Here is a 15,606-nt window from a genome sequence, read left to right on the forward strand (position 1 = left end):
TTGTTAACACTTTTACTTGAAAAGGCAGTTTTAAATATATGAGTATTAGAATGTAAAATAGAACTCCTACCTTGGTGTGACGGTGCAGAGATTTAAAGTAGATGGTCTCCGACTTCAGCAAACATTTTAATAATGAGGTGTTTCACCCTCCAGCACATCACCGGTTTCCATCCTAAGTGATGATGCGCTAGTGGAAGCTGATAAGGATCCACTTCTACCTTTCTGACGCTCATCTCTCCAAACCTCCACCCCTCTTGTGGAAAACGAAATGGTTCCATCCTCAGACTATCAAGTGATTCAAAGTTTAACTAGTAAAATGAGTTGTGACTTGAAAAACACATTTCAGTGCTGAAGAACTATAACCGTATGTTGTAATTATCTTGTGTTTTAATGCCTTGTTTTCCTCCACATCCTGACACAGTTCACTGATGGACACACTTGTTTGCTGCCATTTAATTAAGAAGACGCAATTCTGAACTGAAAAAAAAATTACAGCTGAAGTTTGGCCATGGAAAAGAAAAGTTGAATCTTAAATAAAAAGCAACACACACAAATTAAGAACAGACCGTTTAATTATCAAAATTGTAACTTACAATTCCCTGAAGAAAGAATTTCAAGATACAAACTGTTAAAGACGATGTAGCAAAACCATTTCCCCTGTTTTTAATCAGTTCATCCATCAGCTGTTCAAAGACCTGATCACAGTGATTGTATTCAAGAACAATTATACTTCATTCCATGAAGAACAGAGACTTGGTAACCAAAAACATAGCGACTCAGGACACCAAAAAAAAAAAAGACAATAATAATCTAATGTAAAATAATGTGATTTCCATGAGGACAAAAAGGAGCGACTAGGCACAAATGTGAAAGTAGTTCCATCCCTCACCAACAAACTAATTTCAACCACATGGCCCGTTTTAAAAGTTACCAGATCGGAGGTACTGTAGACAGAGTGTGAGAGCTCAGAAGTCCTCCTCAGCGTTGCGACTCTTGCAGGTCTTGAGTTGCTTCAGACGCTCCACGCACTCCTCCACGGTGCGCTCGCCGTGGACTTTGTTGTCCCGGGTGCGTACGTTCACAGTGTTGCTGGTCTTCTCCTTCTCTCCCACCACTTTTCACAAGCATGCAAGAAACATGCAAGGAGAACAGAAAAAAAAAAAACAGAAATCAATATCTCGATGGACAGCGAGGAAGAGATAAGGTGAGGAAAAGAGAGGGAACAGACGGAGTGACAGAACAGTGTAGCTGTCTGCCACTGACCAAGGATGAAGTTGTACTGCGCCAGCTGTGCGTTTCTGATCTTCTTGTTCAGAGTGCAGCTGGGGTCCAGGTCCACGTCGGTCATGAAGCCATTGTTGTGGAACTCCTGCTGGACCTGCCGCATTAACCGGAGAGACGGATAACGGTTAAGTTCATTTTAGAAATTCGATGGTTTTCAAATGTGGACTGGTACATTTATTTTTGCCGCCCTGCACACGCTCAGTTGCGTCTCTTCTAGAGATTCAAGGTCTCCCCTATTTTTCCCGCGGTGAAGAATATTCTTTTGCCAGTATATTTATCATACCATCAACATCACTGTAGAACATGCCAGACATGAGATTTTTTTTTTTAACTCAACACTTCCTATTTCAAAAATAAAAGCTCTCTGGTATCCTTCCATGGAAAGAATCCCGCCATTTATTAACAAGAGGCTTTTATTCTGAAATATTTGCAGGACGGTGTTATAAATGCAGCGACGTACACGACTACATAAACAGAGTACTGGCTTTTGACTGTGGATCGTTAACATAAATATAAATGACATTTATAATAAAGCAGTCAGGAAGGTTGTAAACAAGCCAACAGATTAGTCGAATGTGTTTGAAGCGAAAAACAAAGGTGAATATAAAATGAAAAAGAAATCCATCTAGAGCTCGATCACAACCTGTATGGCAGCTCCGTTGTGAGATCTCAGCAATCACTTTGAGTACAACGCCATCAACAGAAATGAAACCTTTTAGAAACATGAACTGTTGTTTGTGCTGCACATGTTCATTACACACTGCTAATGCTGTATACATGTAGCATATTACCACTGTGTACAGTATGTACATCACTACAGCGCTCTGGTTAGATGCTAACCTGCATTCCGTTGTCTCAGTACCTGGACTCTGTGTGCATTGACCATAAAGATGAATCTAATCTCATGTTTGGGGTGAGAATATGAACAAAAAGCAGCTGTGGTCGGTGGTTACCTTCTGAGCGTATTCTTCACAGGTCGGTCCCACGGGTACAACCATCACCTGCTGAGGAGAGAGCCACAGCGGCCTGAAACGCAACACGTTGGGCTGGTTAGCAGGGAAGCTAATGTTAATGATCTGAAAACTAGTAACAGTGCTCAGGAGGAGCACTGAAACAAACCCCTCTATGTTTTAAACCGGATTGTTTACGAACCATTTGCCTCCGTAGTTCTCAGTCAGAATAGCGATCATCCTCTCTACTGATCCCAGGATGGCCCTGTGGATGATCACTGGTCTCTTCTTGTCGTCACCATCTTGGCTACAAAATCATAAGAAGAGTGGGGAAAATTATTTTTTAGTAACTCACAAGAACTCTAAAAGGAACAAAAGAGATCGTTTGTATAATCTCCTTTTTTGGATTCATTGTTGTTTTTTTTATAAACACAGTAAAAAAAATAAACAGCTTAACAGCAAGATTAAAACCAAACCTCTATAGCCTCTGGGGCAGCTGCAGCTACTTCACCAGAAATGCACATCATATAGTTCCATTCAAGACAATCCTATTTTCTGCTTTCACATCAGCACTCAATGTTCTCCAGAAGGCAATGACTGATTCCTATATGAAACTTCTCTCCTCGATGTTTACTTTAATAAAATACATTTAATTCAATGAGCGTAGTGCATTTGCAACATCACAAATAATATTCTGCTTCTCTCCCCCGTTCCTTTACAACGTGCATGAACTACCTGACGAAGGAGAGGTTGAAGCGGATCGGGAGCTGGAAGTCGAGCTGGATCGTGGCGCACTGATGGTAGCGGCCGATGGCGTCCTTGATCTCGATGTCGATCTGCGGAAGGAAACGACACAAAGCGATCAGCGGCGGCCCTCCTGCCATCTCACAGTTCAAGTGCAGCTCACCTTCGGCCCGTAAAACGCTCCGTCACCGGGGTTGAGGACCCATTTCTCCTTGAAGGCAATCAAGCTGTTCTCCAGTTGCTGTTAAAAAAAAAAGGAAACAAACTATTTACTGCTTTGTTACAATATCAACGGCTCTCCAACACGCGGGTGAACAGCGGTGTTGCAGCAAAGCCGTGTATTCAGACCTGACATTTGCTTCATCTGGAACTAATCACTGAACTGAGAAATGTTAACCTCTCAATAATACTTTACGGTTGCTTGAGGGAGTTAATGAGGCGAGGGAAACACGCAGCGAGTTCTGTTCTAGTCACGTTGTTTTTTCTGTGTGTTTATCATTTTCCACCTTTGTGCGCGCAAACATTAATCATAATAAGTCAGTGCTGAATTTTGGAAATGTTTTTCCTCAGAGAGAAGAGCCCCGATAGGTCAACCAAACAGCTGTAGCACTTACAAGCTCCCAGAATGATCCTCAGCTCCAGATAAACACATGCAGAGAGTCTGCAGCAGCACGGTGTCTCTGCTCTATTCTGCCCATCAGCACACTACAGCGTTTAATATTTAAACACTAGATTGACTCTTCATAAAACGACATGTTAAAAATAACTTCTATCATCAGTAATGTTCCTGCAGTTAGGATCGATCACTGAGGACTTTACACAATGCCGGTTAACCAGAGAGGGAAACGAAGAGATCTCCTTAAGCGTTAGTACGTAGCAGTTAGTTAGTACCTGCATGATATCTGGCTCACATGTGATCACTTATTGTCATCTATCAAAGTGGGAATGTGCATACAGTCCTCTGTGTGTATGTGATGTGTTGGACCCTGAGACCGAATACAAGATGAAGCATTTTCTGTGTTGTCACAAAAAAGAGTAATGTAATCACTATGATACAAAATATACAACAATCAATAAAAGGGAGCTGACACATGGTTAGGCAGCTAGGCATTAAAAGCATCACGTTATTCTTCCAGATCATCAACTAAACCCCCTCTGTCCACGGACCATCGCATCACTTCCTAGTTCATCTTTGTATTAATGTTCTATGGTGCATAGAACATTAATACAACATTAACATTAATTAATGAACATTATTTTCAACTTTATTGTCATTACATATTTAAATTGTGCTTGTTTTGAACTCAACAGTTTGTTCTTTTATTGGCAATCTATCCGTTTCATATGCGATCCATTCTGATATTTGCCATGCTAGTTTAATATATGTGGTTATTTTCTATATTTAAATCTCACCTTATTAGGGCCCGAGCACTGACGTAGTCGGAGCCGAGGACCTATTGTTTTTCGATTGTTTATTATTATTTTACGTGTTTCGTCGCAAAAAGGAGGTGCTTGGGATACTGGGAATTTTGTGAAATTTGGCACGCAAGCCAGAATTTGCGAAAATTACAGTCTGATTGGGGTGTCCAGCTGTATGAAATATTGGCTCGATAGCGCCCCCTATTGAGTAGCCCCAACACCGGGTTTCACCTAGCTGTATGAAATTTAGTAGGTATGTGGATCGTGATGGGACGTAAAAAAATTCTCTTGGAATTTTTCTCTAAACCAAACAGGAAGTCGGCCATTTTGACTTTTATGACGTTTTTGGACCGTTTCAAGGCGTCGTACTTTAACGAACTCCTCCCAGAGATTTAGCCCGATTGACTTCAGATTTGGTCAGTATGCTTTTGAGACCTTGGCAGTGAAAAGTTACTCAAAGATCAAAAAGTTATCGAACTATGTATCCGTGGCGTGGCGTCAAAAAAACACCATTCGCCGCGAAACAGGAAGTTGTTGCAACTCGGCCATATATTGTCTAATCTGCTCCAAATCTCTCATATGTCATAACATCCTGACCCGGAACACATCTATATGATAATTTTGAATCATAGTAATACCGCCACCTAGTGGCAACTGTAAGTTGTAAGTTGTGTACTTTGACATCCTGCTCCTCACAGATTAATCAGATCCCTCTAAAATGTTGTCAGAACAGCCTTAAGACCTTGATAATGCTTCATTGTGAAGATTGTAAGAAGTTGTCGAAGGGCGGCGACGTGGAAGCTCGGCGAATTTCGATCCTTCGCAATGAAGAAATAAACTGATGTAACTCGACTCCACATCATCAGATCTTTACCAGATTTCACATGTTTGATTAGACTCCAGTCCTGAAGACATCTGCAGGCCAATTTTGAATCATAGTCATAGCGCCACCTACTGGTAACAGGAAGTTAAAGTCTTTATACTTTGGCTTGTTTCTCTTAGTAGGTAAAACAACTCAATATCAAATTAGTTCCACACAAATATAAGAAGTTCATAATGCCAGTTCATGAAGCTTTTGATGTTTCGTCGAACACCGTTGTCGTGGCGATGCAGTCTTCGCCGTTAACAACGAAGGTAATTTTGAGAGGCTAAAAATGCTCGAAACATAAGCAAACTTGGCAAGCAGATTACAAGCCCGAAATGTAGTTATAGAATATGATTTTATTGGTTCAGAGTGGCAAATCGGCTCAATAGCGCCCCCTACAAAATTTCAACGAAGCAGCCCTCGCTGTATGTTCCACATAGATTTATAAAATTTGGTAGGCACATGTATCACATGTGGACTTAAAATAAAGTCTCTTGGGACCATGCTCTAAACCCAACCGGAAGTCAGCCATTTTTAATTTTTTATGAATTTCTAGTGTCGTTTTTGTCATTTCCAGGCACTGCACTTTAACGAACTCCTCCTAAGGAATTAATCCGATCAGCTTAGAATTTGGTCAGAACAATCTAAAGACCGTAGCGATTAAAAGTTAGTAAAAGCTTTAGGTTTCATCGAACGACGTGGATATGGTGTGATGGGCATTTTACATGGTTCGCCATCATCCATCAAGCTGTTGTAACTCGACTGTACTTTGTCAAAACTGTCCCAAAGTTGACATGCTTGTTGACTGTCATGGCTTTAGGACTTCTGCATGCCAATATTAACTCATAGTCGTAGCGCCACCTACTGATAAGCACGGACGTAAGCAGGATTCTATAATTACAGCGGCCCAAACAATGAACTTATTAAAAGGGTTTGTGGGCACACCATGAGAAAAAGATTTCTCCGATCTAAATATGTGTAAACTAAGATGCTTGGAGAGCAAAAGTTAGATAACAGTGGATTTTCAAACCATGTCAGTGGGCATTAGTATAAATGATCTGTCCAGAGCTTCTTCATGACAATCAGGTTAAACATTACAATGAATGCTTCACACTACAATCTAAAGTTACAGAAGAACTTAAAATGAAAACAGTGTTAAATTAAAGTGTTCAAGTAACAGCAAATGGCACTACCGTTTTGTTAACTTTCATGTAAGTCCAAATACAATCAGCAGGACACTGCAGGGAGTTGAACCCATCCCTGTAAACTGACAGTCTGTTATGTTACAAACACTGAAGCACATTCACACACATTCGTTTTCTTAATGATCTTTAAAGGCTTACAATCATAAATGTAAGCCTTTAAAGATCATTAAGATTGTATCGGATGTACACTCAAAACATTTGAGGCTGATCAATGCTGCTCGCAGCTTTAATTCATTTCTGCTTTCCACATCTTACTTTATTATATGAACTTGTTTGTTTTATTGTGCACTTGCACCTCCATCTGTTTATTTATAGGCTCAGTGCTGCTGGATGATCTCCATTTTAATATGTCATACAGGAGTCTGACTTTTGTAAATGTAAATATTTTAATCTGGACATAAAGATTAAAGAAGTTCCATATAAATAACATTATTATTGTTAATGTGAAATTAAACAAACTTCTAAACAATGATGTTAGGAGGAAACCGCATGCTGTGTCTCTGTGAACAGACAGCTCTTCCTTCAGGCTCGTCACTCTAATAAACAGTCGCATGCGCTTCATATACTTGTCAATTAGTGATTTTACAGATTCAGCTGTTAGACTGGAAGTTGTCCCAAGAGAGAAACACACTGAGTTTCATCTAGTACAGAAAACAACACAGTAATAAAGACTCATTATCACTCGCTTTAACTCACTGGCTCTTGTTATTACTTTGTTTAAACACTACCTGCTCTCTCACGGAGAAACGCAGAGCTGAACCCGACATGTGAAACTCAGAGCTGGTCCACAGAGAGGTAATTAGATTTGGAAGCAGAGGTGGACAGTGACTGCACTGATGTACATTCTCCGGAGATGGAACCATCTTTTTCTGCTCCACAATTGATAGCAGCTCCGCCCAATAAAAATCAATTAAAATATAAATGTTCTCTCTGTCCACAAATCAAATTTCCATTTGCCGCCTGTGAAGCGGCGACAGCATTTCCATCTTGGTAATGTTACAGATGAGCATCTTAGCTCTCTGTGAGGAAAACGGGAGGCCTCGTGATTACCTTCTCTGCTTGGTCCCAGACCTCCGGGTCCCCTAGGAACTTCTCCGGCCGGGTGGAGAGGTTGAGTTTGAAAGTGAACCCGAAGACCTCGTACACAGTGCGCAGGAAGTCCAGGCAGCCCTTGATCTCCTCCTCAATCTGGGGGTGAAAAACAAAATGTGAGATAATTAGCATCATTCACCTCGATGTGGAGATCACGTTGTTTGTTCAGGTATTAACAAAGAATGAAGTGATAGGACGCAATCAGAAGAATAGGACAAACTGCTCATCTTATTGGAGATTTAATGTCATGATCGAATATTTCCAATAGTTGAGAAATTCACTTCTACTGCGGTGAGTCCCAGTAGGGCAATCATGCACTTCCACAAGTTTTAGGCAAGCAGCTTGGATGTGAAAATACAAGCGGTACAACGGGAACATAAAAACACAGAAAACACTGAAAACAAACCGTGAGCTACCGTCTGCATGAAATGATTATAAACGTTATGGCGAGTACGAGATGAGAGCAAAGACTCTCCTCCTGCAGTTTGCTTTCAATCTGGTAAATCACAAATGACGGTAACGGCACAAGCAGTACTTTCCAGCAGCTGCTGCAGCCAAAAAGAAGAAGAAATTATTTGTGTACAAAATGCAATCAAAAGAAAACTAACCATGCAATCCACTGCCACGATCCACTCACAAGCACGATAAAGAGAAAACAGGGGGGGTCCTGGCTAGGGTTGTTACGATACCAAAATTATGACTTCGATACGATACCTGCCATAAGTATCATGATACCCGATACTTACGATACGATACCAGAATTCGATACAATACCACAAATACGATACTGGTATATTTATCTATAATAGTAATAAATAAAACATCTGTATGGTTCCCTTTTTTACCAGCTTGTTCCTGCCCAGCTTTTTGAGCACTTAACAAATGGCATTAATATTAATGTTTAACCTCTTCGCATCTTTTGAGCCTCTCTCATATTTCTGCTGGCTTTCAAACACAGCTGGAAGGTAACTCTGTCTCTGTGTTGCTGCTGACATCTGTTTGACTGTCTGTGGGAGTGGGTGGATAAACAACGCTTAATTTACTTGCGTAGTGAGTTTGATATTTTCACTTCATATTTTATCTTAATTCATGGAATAATTATTTTTCCTTAACTAAAGATAAAAAGAATTGGCTCAAGATCCACCCTCAGGCTCCACCAGCATGTAGCCATTTTGCATCAATTGCGTTTCATTTAGTACGCTTTTGTGTGCATTGTGACCTCATGATCATATAGGCTTGTCGTCAAACTAGGCTTGGGGGTGTTCATGTTTACAATCACATTTGCTTTGAAAAGTTCAGGGTGTCTGTCTGAAAGCTGCTTTGCCATGTTAGACGTGTTCCCTCCCTGAAGTATCGATACTAAAAATATGCAAAATCGTATCGTTTTTAGCGTATGGGTACCTTTTTAGTATCGATACACCGTGCAACATTAGTCCTGGCTGTAAGTTGCCGTGTTACCACATTAGAATGTTGGCAGCGCTCCTCTCTGGTGGAGGGACTTCACATGCAAGTTAAGCTGCAGCATCCTGGAGAGCCCCCCCCCACTTAACCCGAGAGCGTGATAGACTGTCCACCGGCTACATTACCTGAATGTATTCAATGAACTGTACCAGCGAGACACTGATTTACAGAGAGCCTTCACAAACCGGCTTCTTCAAACGGACACAAATTCTTCTCCACTTGTCAGTAAACTGGGATCGTCTCCCACTGGGTGCTCCATTTTCATCTCAACATTGTTCAACTTGCTTCAACAAGTCTTTTTATCTAGGAAATACATCTGGGGTAGTTTGATTTACTGGATAATAGTCTGTTTTGTATGCTTATTATAGCTTCTAAAAAATGTTACCTGCTACACTAGAACTGGAATGGTTTAGTGTTGGGCGATATGAAGAAAGTCTAATTGACTTAGTATTACAGTAGTACTCCGTAAGAGTTGTCAACAGTCTTTGATGTGTAAAGATGGTTGAACTATCCTTTAAGCAGGGGTGTAACTGTACACAGAATGCACGGTTCAGTACGGACCTCGGTTTTGGGTACAATAGGGAAAACGCAAAAAATAACTTTATTTTGTTCATGTATTTTCAAAATGGACAGTAAAGCTTATTGTACACTCGCCGTAGTGAAGCCGGTGCGATCATGTGACCGTCACAAATAGTTCACTGATAAAAACAGTCTACATGTCTAGGATTATACAAAGAAGGCCAATTTGCTTTTAAATGCTTCAGAAACAGGTGGTCTAAAAAAATCTTCATTTGAGTTTATATTTTGCAGCCAAATCAAATAGTTTACATGATATTCAACCTTAGTTTTTTTATAATGCATGTAATACTTGACTTGTGTTTTTACAGGGCTTGTACAAAAGCAATAACGTCGTCCATGAATATGAGATATGAGTTTACAGATAATTAAATTGTGGAGGTTAGTTCATGGCTCGATGCCTCTGGGTTACACTTGTTGGCTTTTGGCTTCTTCACAGGACAGTTTGTTTGTAAGCCCTTTGGTGTTTCGGAGAATAATGCAGCGAACAGTACATAGAGAATAAACGGCTTCGTTCGTGCTCGGAGCCTCGCGGCGCCAAGCACGAGTAGAAACAAAGCTCTAACGCACCCAAATACTGGCATAATGTCAGAAATGTATAAATAAATGAACACATTTCCTGCACTGCTTCATCATAACACTTTGACCTGTTGATTCCTGCACTGGGCTGTAGCTCGTTTAAACAGGACAGCACAACGTTAGCGTCAAACGCTTCGTTCCGCTAATCGTCACATTCTGGTAAGTGGAATGCTTGAAGTGTCTCCATAGATACACCAGACTTCAGTTTAACAGTGTCAGCATACAGTTTGACACAAGTCGTGGTCCATTGAGCTCGACTGACCCCGCTAAATGAACTACCATTTTATAGCTTTGCACAAGCCGACAGCACCTGGTGCGCTGCCAACACGTTCCGGGTTAAAGCTGGGCGTGTGCGGGCAGTAGACATAAACAGCTGCTTGGGTCACAGGACGATGTGAAAGGATGTCTCATACCAAACGGAACGATTCAATACAAATACAGGTATTGTTACAACCCTACCATTAAGTCAAATCCACTGCCATCAGGCAGTTCTTTCCCATCAGACTTGTGCGACACCAAAATGTGTGAACTTGAGCCGAGTAATGCCGGTGCGTCAGTGCAGTGCTCACCTGGTCCATGGTGCAGAAGATGTGAGCGTCGTCCTGCTGGAAGCGGCGGACCCGGGTCAGGCCCGTCAGGGCCCCCGACAGCTCGTTCCTGTGCAGGACGCCGAAGTCGGCCATGCGAATGGGCAACTCTCTCCAGGAGCGCGGCCGGTGATCGAACATCAGACTGCAGCCAAACAGACAGGCATTGTGAAAAGAAAGAAAACCACACAAAGCACAACTGTCTACTTCGACCTTGAGTTATCACAATGACTGAAAATGACTCTGCAGCTTCAATACTGCCTTTAAAGTGTGATTTAACATCCGACACTTTGACAGAATGCGTTTGCATTCTCCATTTCTGTACTATCTCCAGAGGGGCTGCCAGCGAGGACGGCACAAAGATTGGAACAAAGATTGGAACAGTAAAAAAAGGAGATAAAATGTTTGAACACAAAGAGCTGCAGTCTGGCTCTTTACACTGCAATGCAGCATTCAGCAGGAAACTGAACTGGGTCATTCAACAACTGAAAACATGGCCAGAGCTTCAGTCCATTACAAGAGGAGCGGAACGGTACCATCTGTACGATCTGTTGTAGTGCTGAAATATGAAGCTATTTCATAAAGCCAAACCCTTATGAATCTATTTAAGTGTGGTAACAGAGTGCTGGAAGCTTGTCCCCGTTTGCCACAGCACTGTGGTTAACTGAATAATGCACCAAGCTCAACGGGGATCCAGACTGAAACCAAAACAGTCTCATATAAGAACATTTTTGTGAGTGAGCGGGTTCAAATTTTAGAGAGCTGCATTATTAATGTCATTAATGTTGCATCATGCACCTGACAACCTGAAATGTTACCAGTCTATATAGTCCAGTCCTGTTGGCTTTACCTACACCAACAACAACAAAACTCCCTCTAGTGGACTGAAAAGGCAATCATTACCAAAAAGGTTTAATGCAGTTAGTGATGTCACGATATGAAATATTGATACCAGGATTATTGTCAATATATCACGGTTTCATGGTATTCACGATTATTAACCAGAACACTTCGAATAGGCCTGTAGTTAGTAATCGAAAATATTTATCATCATCAATTTCCTTTAGTCATCTTTAGTGGTGATTTGTATAAATACACACAATTCAAATGATTAGGAAATAAAAGATTGTATTTTGATGATAAATTAAATCTCGTCATTAGCAGTTTTAATTATATATTACACGCTCCTTAGAGCTAGAGTAAGGACGTTAATATCTGTTATATATTGCTTTGAAAACATCTCCTTCAAACTACCGTATTCATGTTTCTCATCTAAACTACATTTATTTGATCTAAACTACATTTAAGTAAGCAGTAAGGAAACTATCCGCAGATCACAGCACTCTGGTCATTTCTATATATTTAAATACACTGGCGATTGAAGGCACTATTTTTTTTAACTGCTGTAACCTGTAAGCAGGAGGTCCCGCTATGCACACGCACTGCTCACTCCAGGCCGTGTGGCCCTGGTGCTACAGAGGTGGTTGTACTTTTTCTCTACACTTCACGTTTGTTCTTGTCTAGTTCATCGCTGCAAATAAAAAGCGTACTTTTAAAACAGCTCGGCGAGTGAGAGGAAAAGGGAGGCCTCACCAGTGTCCCGGGCAGTTCATGGGTTTGAGGGCGAAGGTCTCCTTCTCGACCTCGAAGGAGAACATGTTCTCGCTGTAGTGCTGCCAGTGGCCGGAGGTCTGCCACAGCTTGCTGTTGTAGATGTTGGGCGTCACCACCTCCTGGAAACCCCTCTTCCTGTACTCGCTCTGCCAAAGACGGAGCAAGGTTCATCTCACTAACAAGTTTCCACTAATGAGCCTAACTAATGAGTTACTAGCATCTCAAGCAACTCCGCTTCACCATGCTCACAACTACAAACAGCTGGTAACTGATAAATAGAGCATATCTTCTGAAACATACATAACTCGGTGAGCGGATGCTGGGCTTTTGAACAAGCTGACTTCCTCTGAGAACGCTTTAACGGCTGCATATTCACAGTTCACATGATGAAAGGGATTTGGGGTAAACTGAAAGGAAAAGCTAGTCATGTTTATAGTGCTTTAATTCACCTTGAGTTGGCCTTTTTGTCTGATATCAATTTTTAAATACAAGAAAAAGCTGATGGTGATAACAAAATGAAATCGGCTAATATATTTCAAATCCCTGCAGTCATAAACGCTTCACATATCTGGAAGTGTTTTGTTGCTTGTGCAGGCTGATCCGTTTCATAAACACGTCGCATTACTCCTCCTCATCACATCAAAGTGAAATTGATTTCAATGTGCAAGAAAGTCCAATCGATTTTGTGGCCGAGGTGCAATTGAGATGTTATTCACCGCTGTCAATCACATCTATTTGAAGATGTGATTGACAGAACGATTCAATTTACTCCAAATTATACAAAATTCTGAGATTCATAAATGAGTTTAATTGAACACCAAGTGTTTCTATTACCTGGCAAAAAGAAATGCTAGAAGGCATGAATTCGATGTTTCAATATCTATTGACAGCATTATTGTCGTGGGAGGAGAAGGTACGGATATGAATTTTATTGCATGCACATGTTTATGTTTTAGATGTGAACCTATGCCATTTTACATGCAGAACCCCTGGTCCTGAATTCATCAGTTTAAAGATCATGACATGAAATATTAAAGAAATACAGCACTTAAAGTGATATAAAACTGCAGCGATACGTCTTGTATTATATAAAACCACTAATATTGAACGGGTCGACTAAAGGTCTAAATGGGTTCTTCCCTTTTCCCCAGGCCTCCCTGCCAATTTAAACTCTCCTTTCTTGTGTCTTGAAGTTCAGAGTGAGATCACAACTATTACCCGGCGTGGGTCACACAGGTTTGTCTTACTCTGATGAACTCGATCAGGGTGTTGTAGATGAAGGCCCCCTTAGGCAGGAAGAAGCAGCTCCCTGGACTCAGGTCGTGGAAGAAGAACAGGTCCTGCTCCTGAATTTAACAAAAAAGTAATAAAGCTTTGTTAGCGTGATGGAAAACAAAAGAAAAGGGCCACCACTCAGGCCCAACAGCACTGTACTGTCTCCTGCTCGGATCACTTTTCCACACCTATTATTATTATTATACTGAATGAATGGCAACAACACACACACTGAACTGTGAATTCCCGTTCAACAATAGAGTCACAGATTACTTTTGGGCAACGAAGACAGCCTGACAATCTAGTGAAACTCTTCCAAAGACTCAGGTCATTCTGATTGAATGCTGCTTTACAACATGGGTTCATTTTAACATCACTCAAAGCTCAAAATAGGTATTATTTTATATTGCTATTCACAGTATTTCTTTCTAGATTAATATGTGACTGAACAGACACTTTCTGAGGCATTTACCTGAAATTTAAAAACAGTAAAAATAAAAAATAAAAAATAAAAATAAAAAAAACTTTACTTGTTGGAGGACAAAGGTTCTTGTTTTCACACTGTTCAGAAAAGGCTTTGACTATCAAGTCTCAGTTGAGAAGGTGCGGTGACTTGGTTACATCAGACACACATCAAACACAGACTCTTATGCTTTAGAAGCATTCCACCTGTATTTCATAACATACCGCAAATAACCTTCCTTTGTACGAGCAGAACCTGGAGGAGACCGTTTTACAATCACTATGGAGACAAACTCGTTTTTTCTCAGCGAAAGCTTCTTCACTTTTCAGCTCATACCCGGCCCAGTTTGCGGTGATCTCTGTTCTTGGCTTCCTCCTGAAACTTCTCCCACTCTTTCAGCATTTTGGTGTCAGGGAAGGAGATTCCGTAGATCCTCTGGAGGGTTTCCATGTCCGCCTTACCCTCCCAGTATGTAGACGAATTCTAGCGGACCCAGACAGCAAACACAAAAAAGGAATATGTGAGCTTTCATCAGTCTTTTGGGTCCATTGTATCCCTGGAGAATAAAACATAGCAGTGCCTATACTGCAGAATTATGAGCGCCGCTGCTAAAATTTCACATGATCATCGATATATTCTCTGCTCTCACTCTTTACAGAGAGGCGGGGCTTAGCCTCTGCACAAACACACGGAGCAGAGGAGAGACAGGTGAAGGGAAGATAACATTAGTGGTATGAAGATATGCTAATGTAATGAGGGATTCAGTGTTTTTAGCCGAGTCCAAATAATATTCGGTTAAAACAGACGCCGATACTGTTTTGCGCTCATTGTTCTAAGTGACGTTTGCTGGAAGTGATGTAATGTAGCCCCGGTGCGTTTTATGTGGACTGCTCACTGCTGCCTGACTCCATTCAAATAGGTCTTTTATCTGCTACATTGATCGTCAGCAACGGGTCATATGTTAACTTAGGAAGAGGCAATTTGTCCTTGTGTCCTCTGATCAATTTGCCATGCAGTTAACACACCAGTCCTTATTGAAGAAGATCTCAGCTCCTGGTGTTCTTCACCACCGTTTTGGAAGGTGGAAACAAAAGGAGTAGCAGGCGAACCAGCTTTAAAAGTGACACAACTTCCTTTTTTGCCAAATAAGTGCTGTGGATATATTTTATGCCGATGTGAAGAGTGGCTCATGTGGATTTTGGAAAGTAGCCTAACTGAAAAATATTTGGAAGATGAACTGATAAATATTCAAATCAACTTTAAAGTGTCAAATTTGAGGATGGAATTTGCTGCTTCTTCCAGCACTCTTTCTAAATGATGCGCATTAGTTGTGAAATTGGTGAATATGATTCTTTATGGCGTTGAGCTCTCGGGGCCTCCGTACAATCGTGGCTACCGGCAGACTTTCGGGGCACAGACTACAGTACTTGAAATGCTTCCTGCTTAATTAAATCAACAAGAAATCGTCTTACACACCAACAGCAGGGTTGCT

At 41.1% G+C, this 15,606-nt stretch overlaps 1 protein-coding gene across 1 annotated transcript in view; it reads right to left on the minus strand.

Annotated features, from left to right (window-relative positions):
* Positions 1-554: 554 nt before the first annotated feature.
* tars1 (threonyl-tRNA synthetase 1) overlaps positions 555-15,606 on the minus strand; it is a 23,446-nt gene continuing 8,394 nt past the window's right edge. The window contains exons 9-19 of the mRNA XM_076099216.1: positions 14,451-14,597; positions 13,624-13,722; positions 12,356-12,522; positions 10,745-10,907; positions 7,518-7,655; positions 3,142-3,219; positions 2,970-3,070; positions 2,437-2,541; positions 2,238-2,310; positions 1,264-1,378; positions 555-1,114 (exon numbers count right to left, since the gene is read on the minus strand). Of these exons, the coding sequence (XP_075955331.1) occupies positions 966-1,114; positions 1,264-1,378; positions 2,238-2,310; positions 2,437-2,541; positions 2,970-3,070; positions 3,142-3,219; positions 7,518-7,655; positions 10,745-10,907; positions 12,356-12,522; positions 13,624-13,722; positions 14,451-14,597 (1,335 nt within the window). The 3' untranslated portion in view covers positions 555-965. The remainder of the gene's footprint in view (positions 1,115-1,263; positions 1,379-2,237; positions 2,311-2,436; positions 2,542-2,969; positions 3,071-3,141; positions 3,220-7,517; positions 7,656-10,744; positions 10,908-12,355; positions 12,523-13,623; positions 13,723-14,450; positions 14,598-15,606) is intronic.

The sequence above is a fragment of the Anarhichas minor genome, unplaced genomic scaffold (genome assembly GCF_050575085.1).
Source record: "Anarhichas minor isolate MPS153535 unplaced genomic scaffold, ASM5057508v1 ptg000025l, whole genome shotgun sequence".
Classification (NCBI taxonomy): Eukaryota; Metazoa; Chordata; class Actinopteri; order Perciformes; family Anarhichadidae; genus Anarhichas; species Anarhichas minor.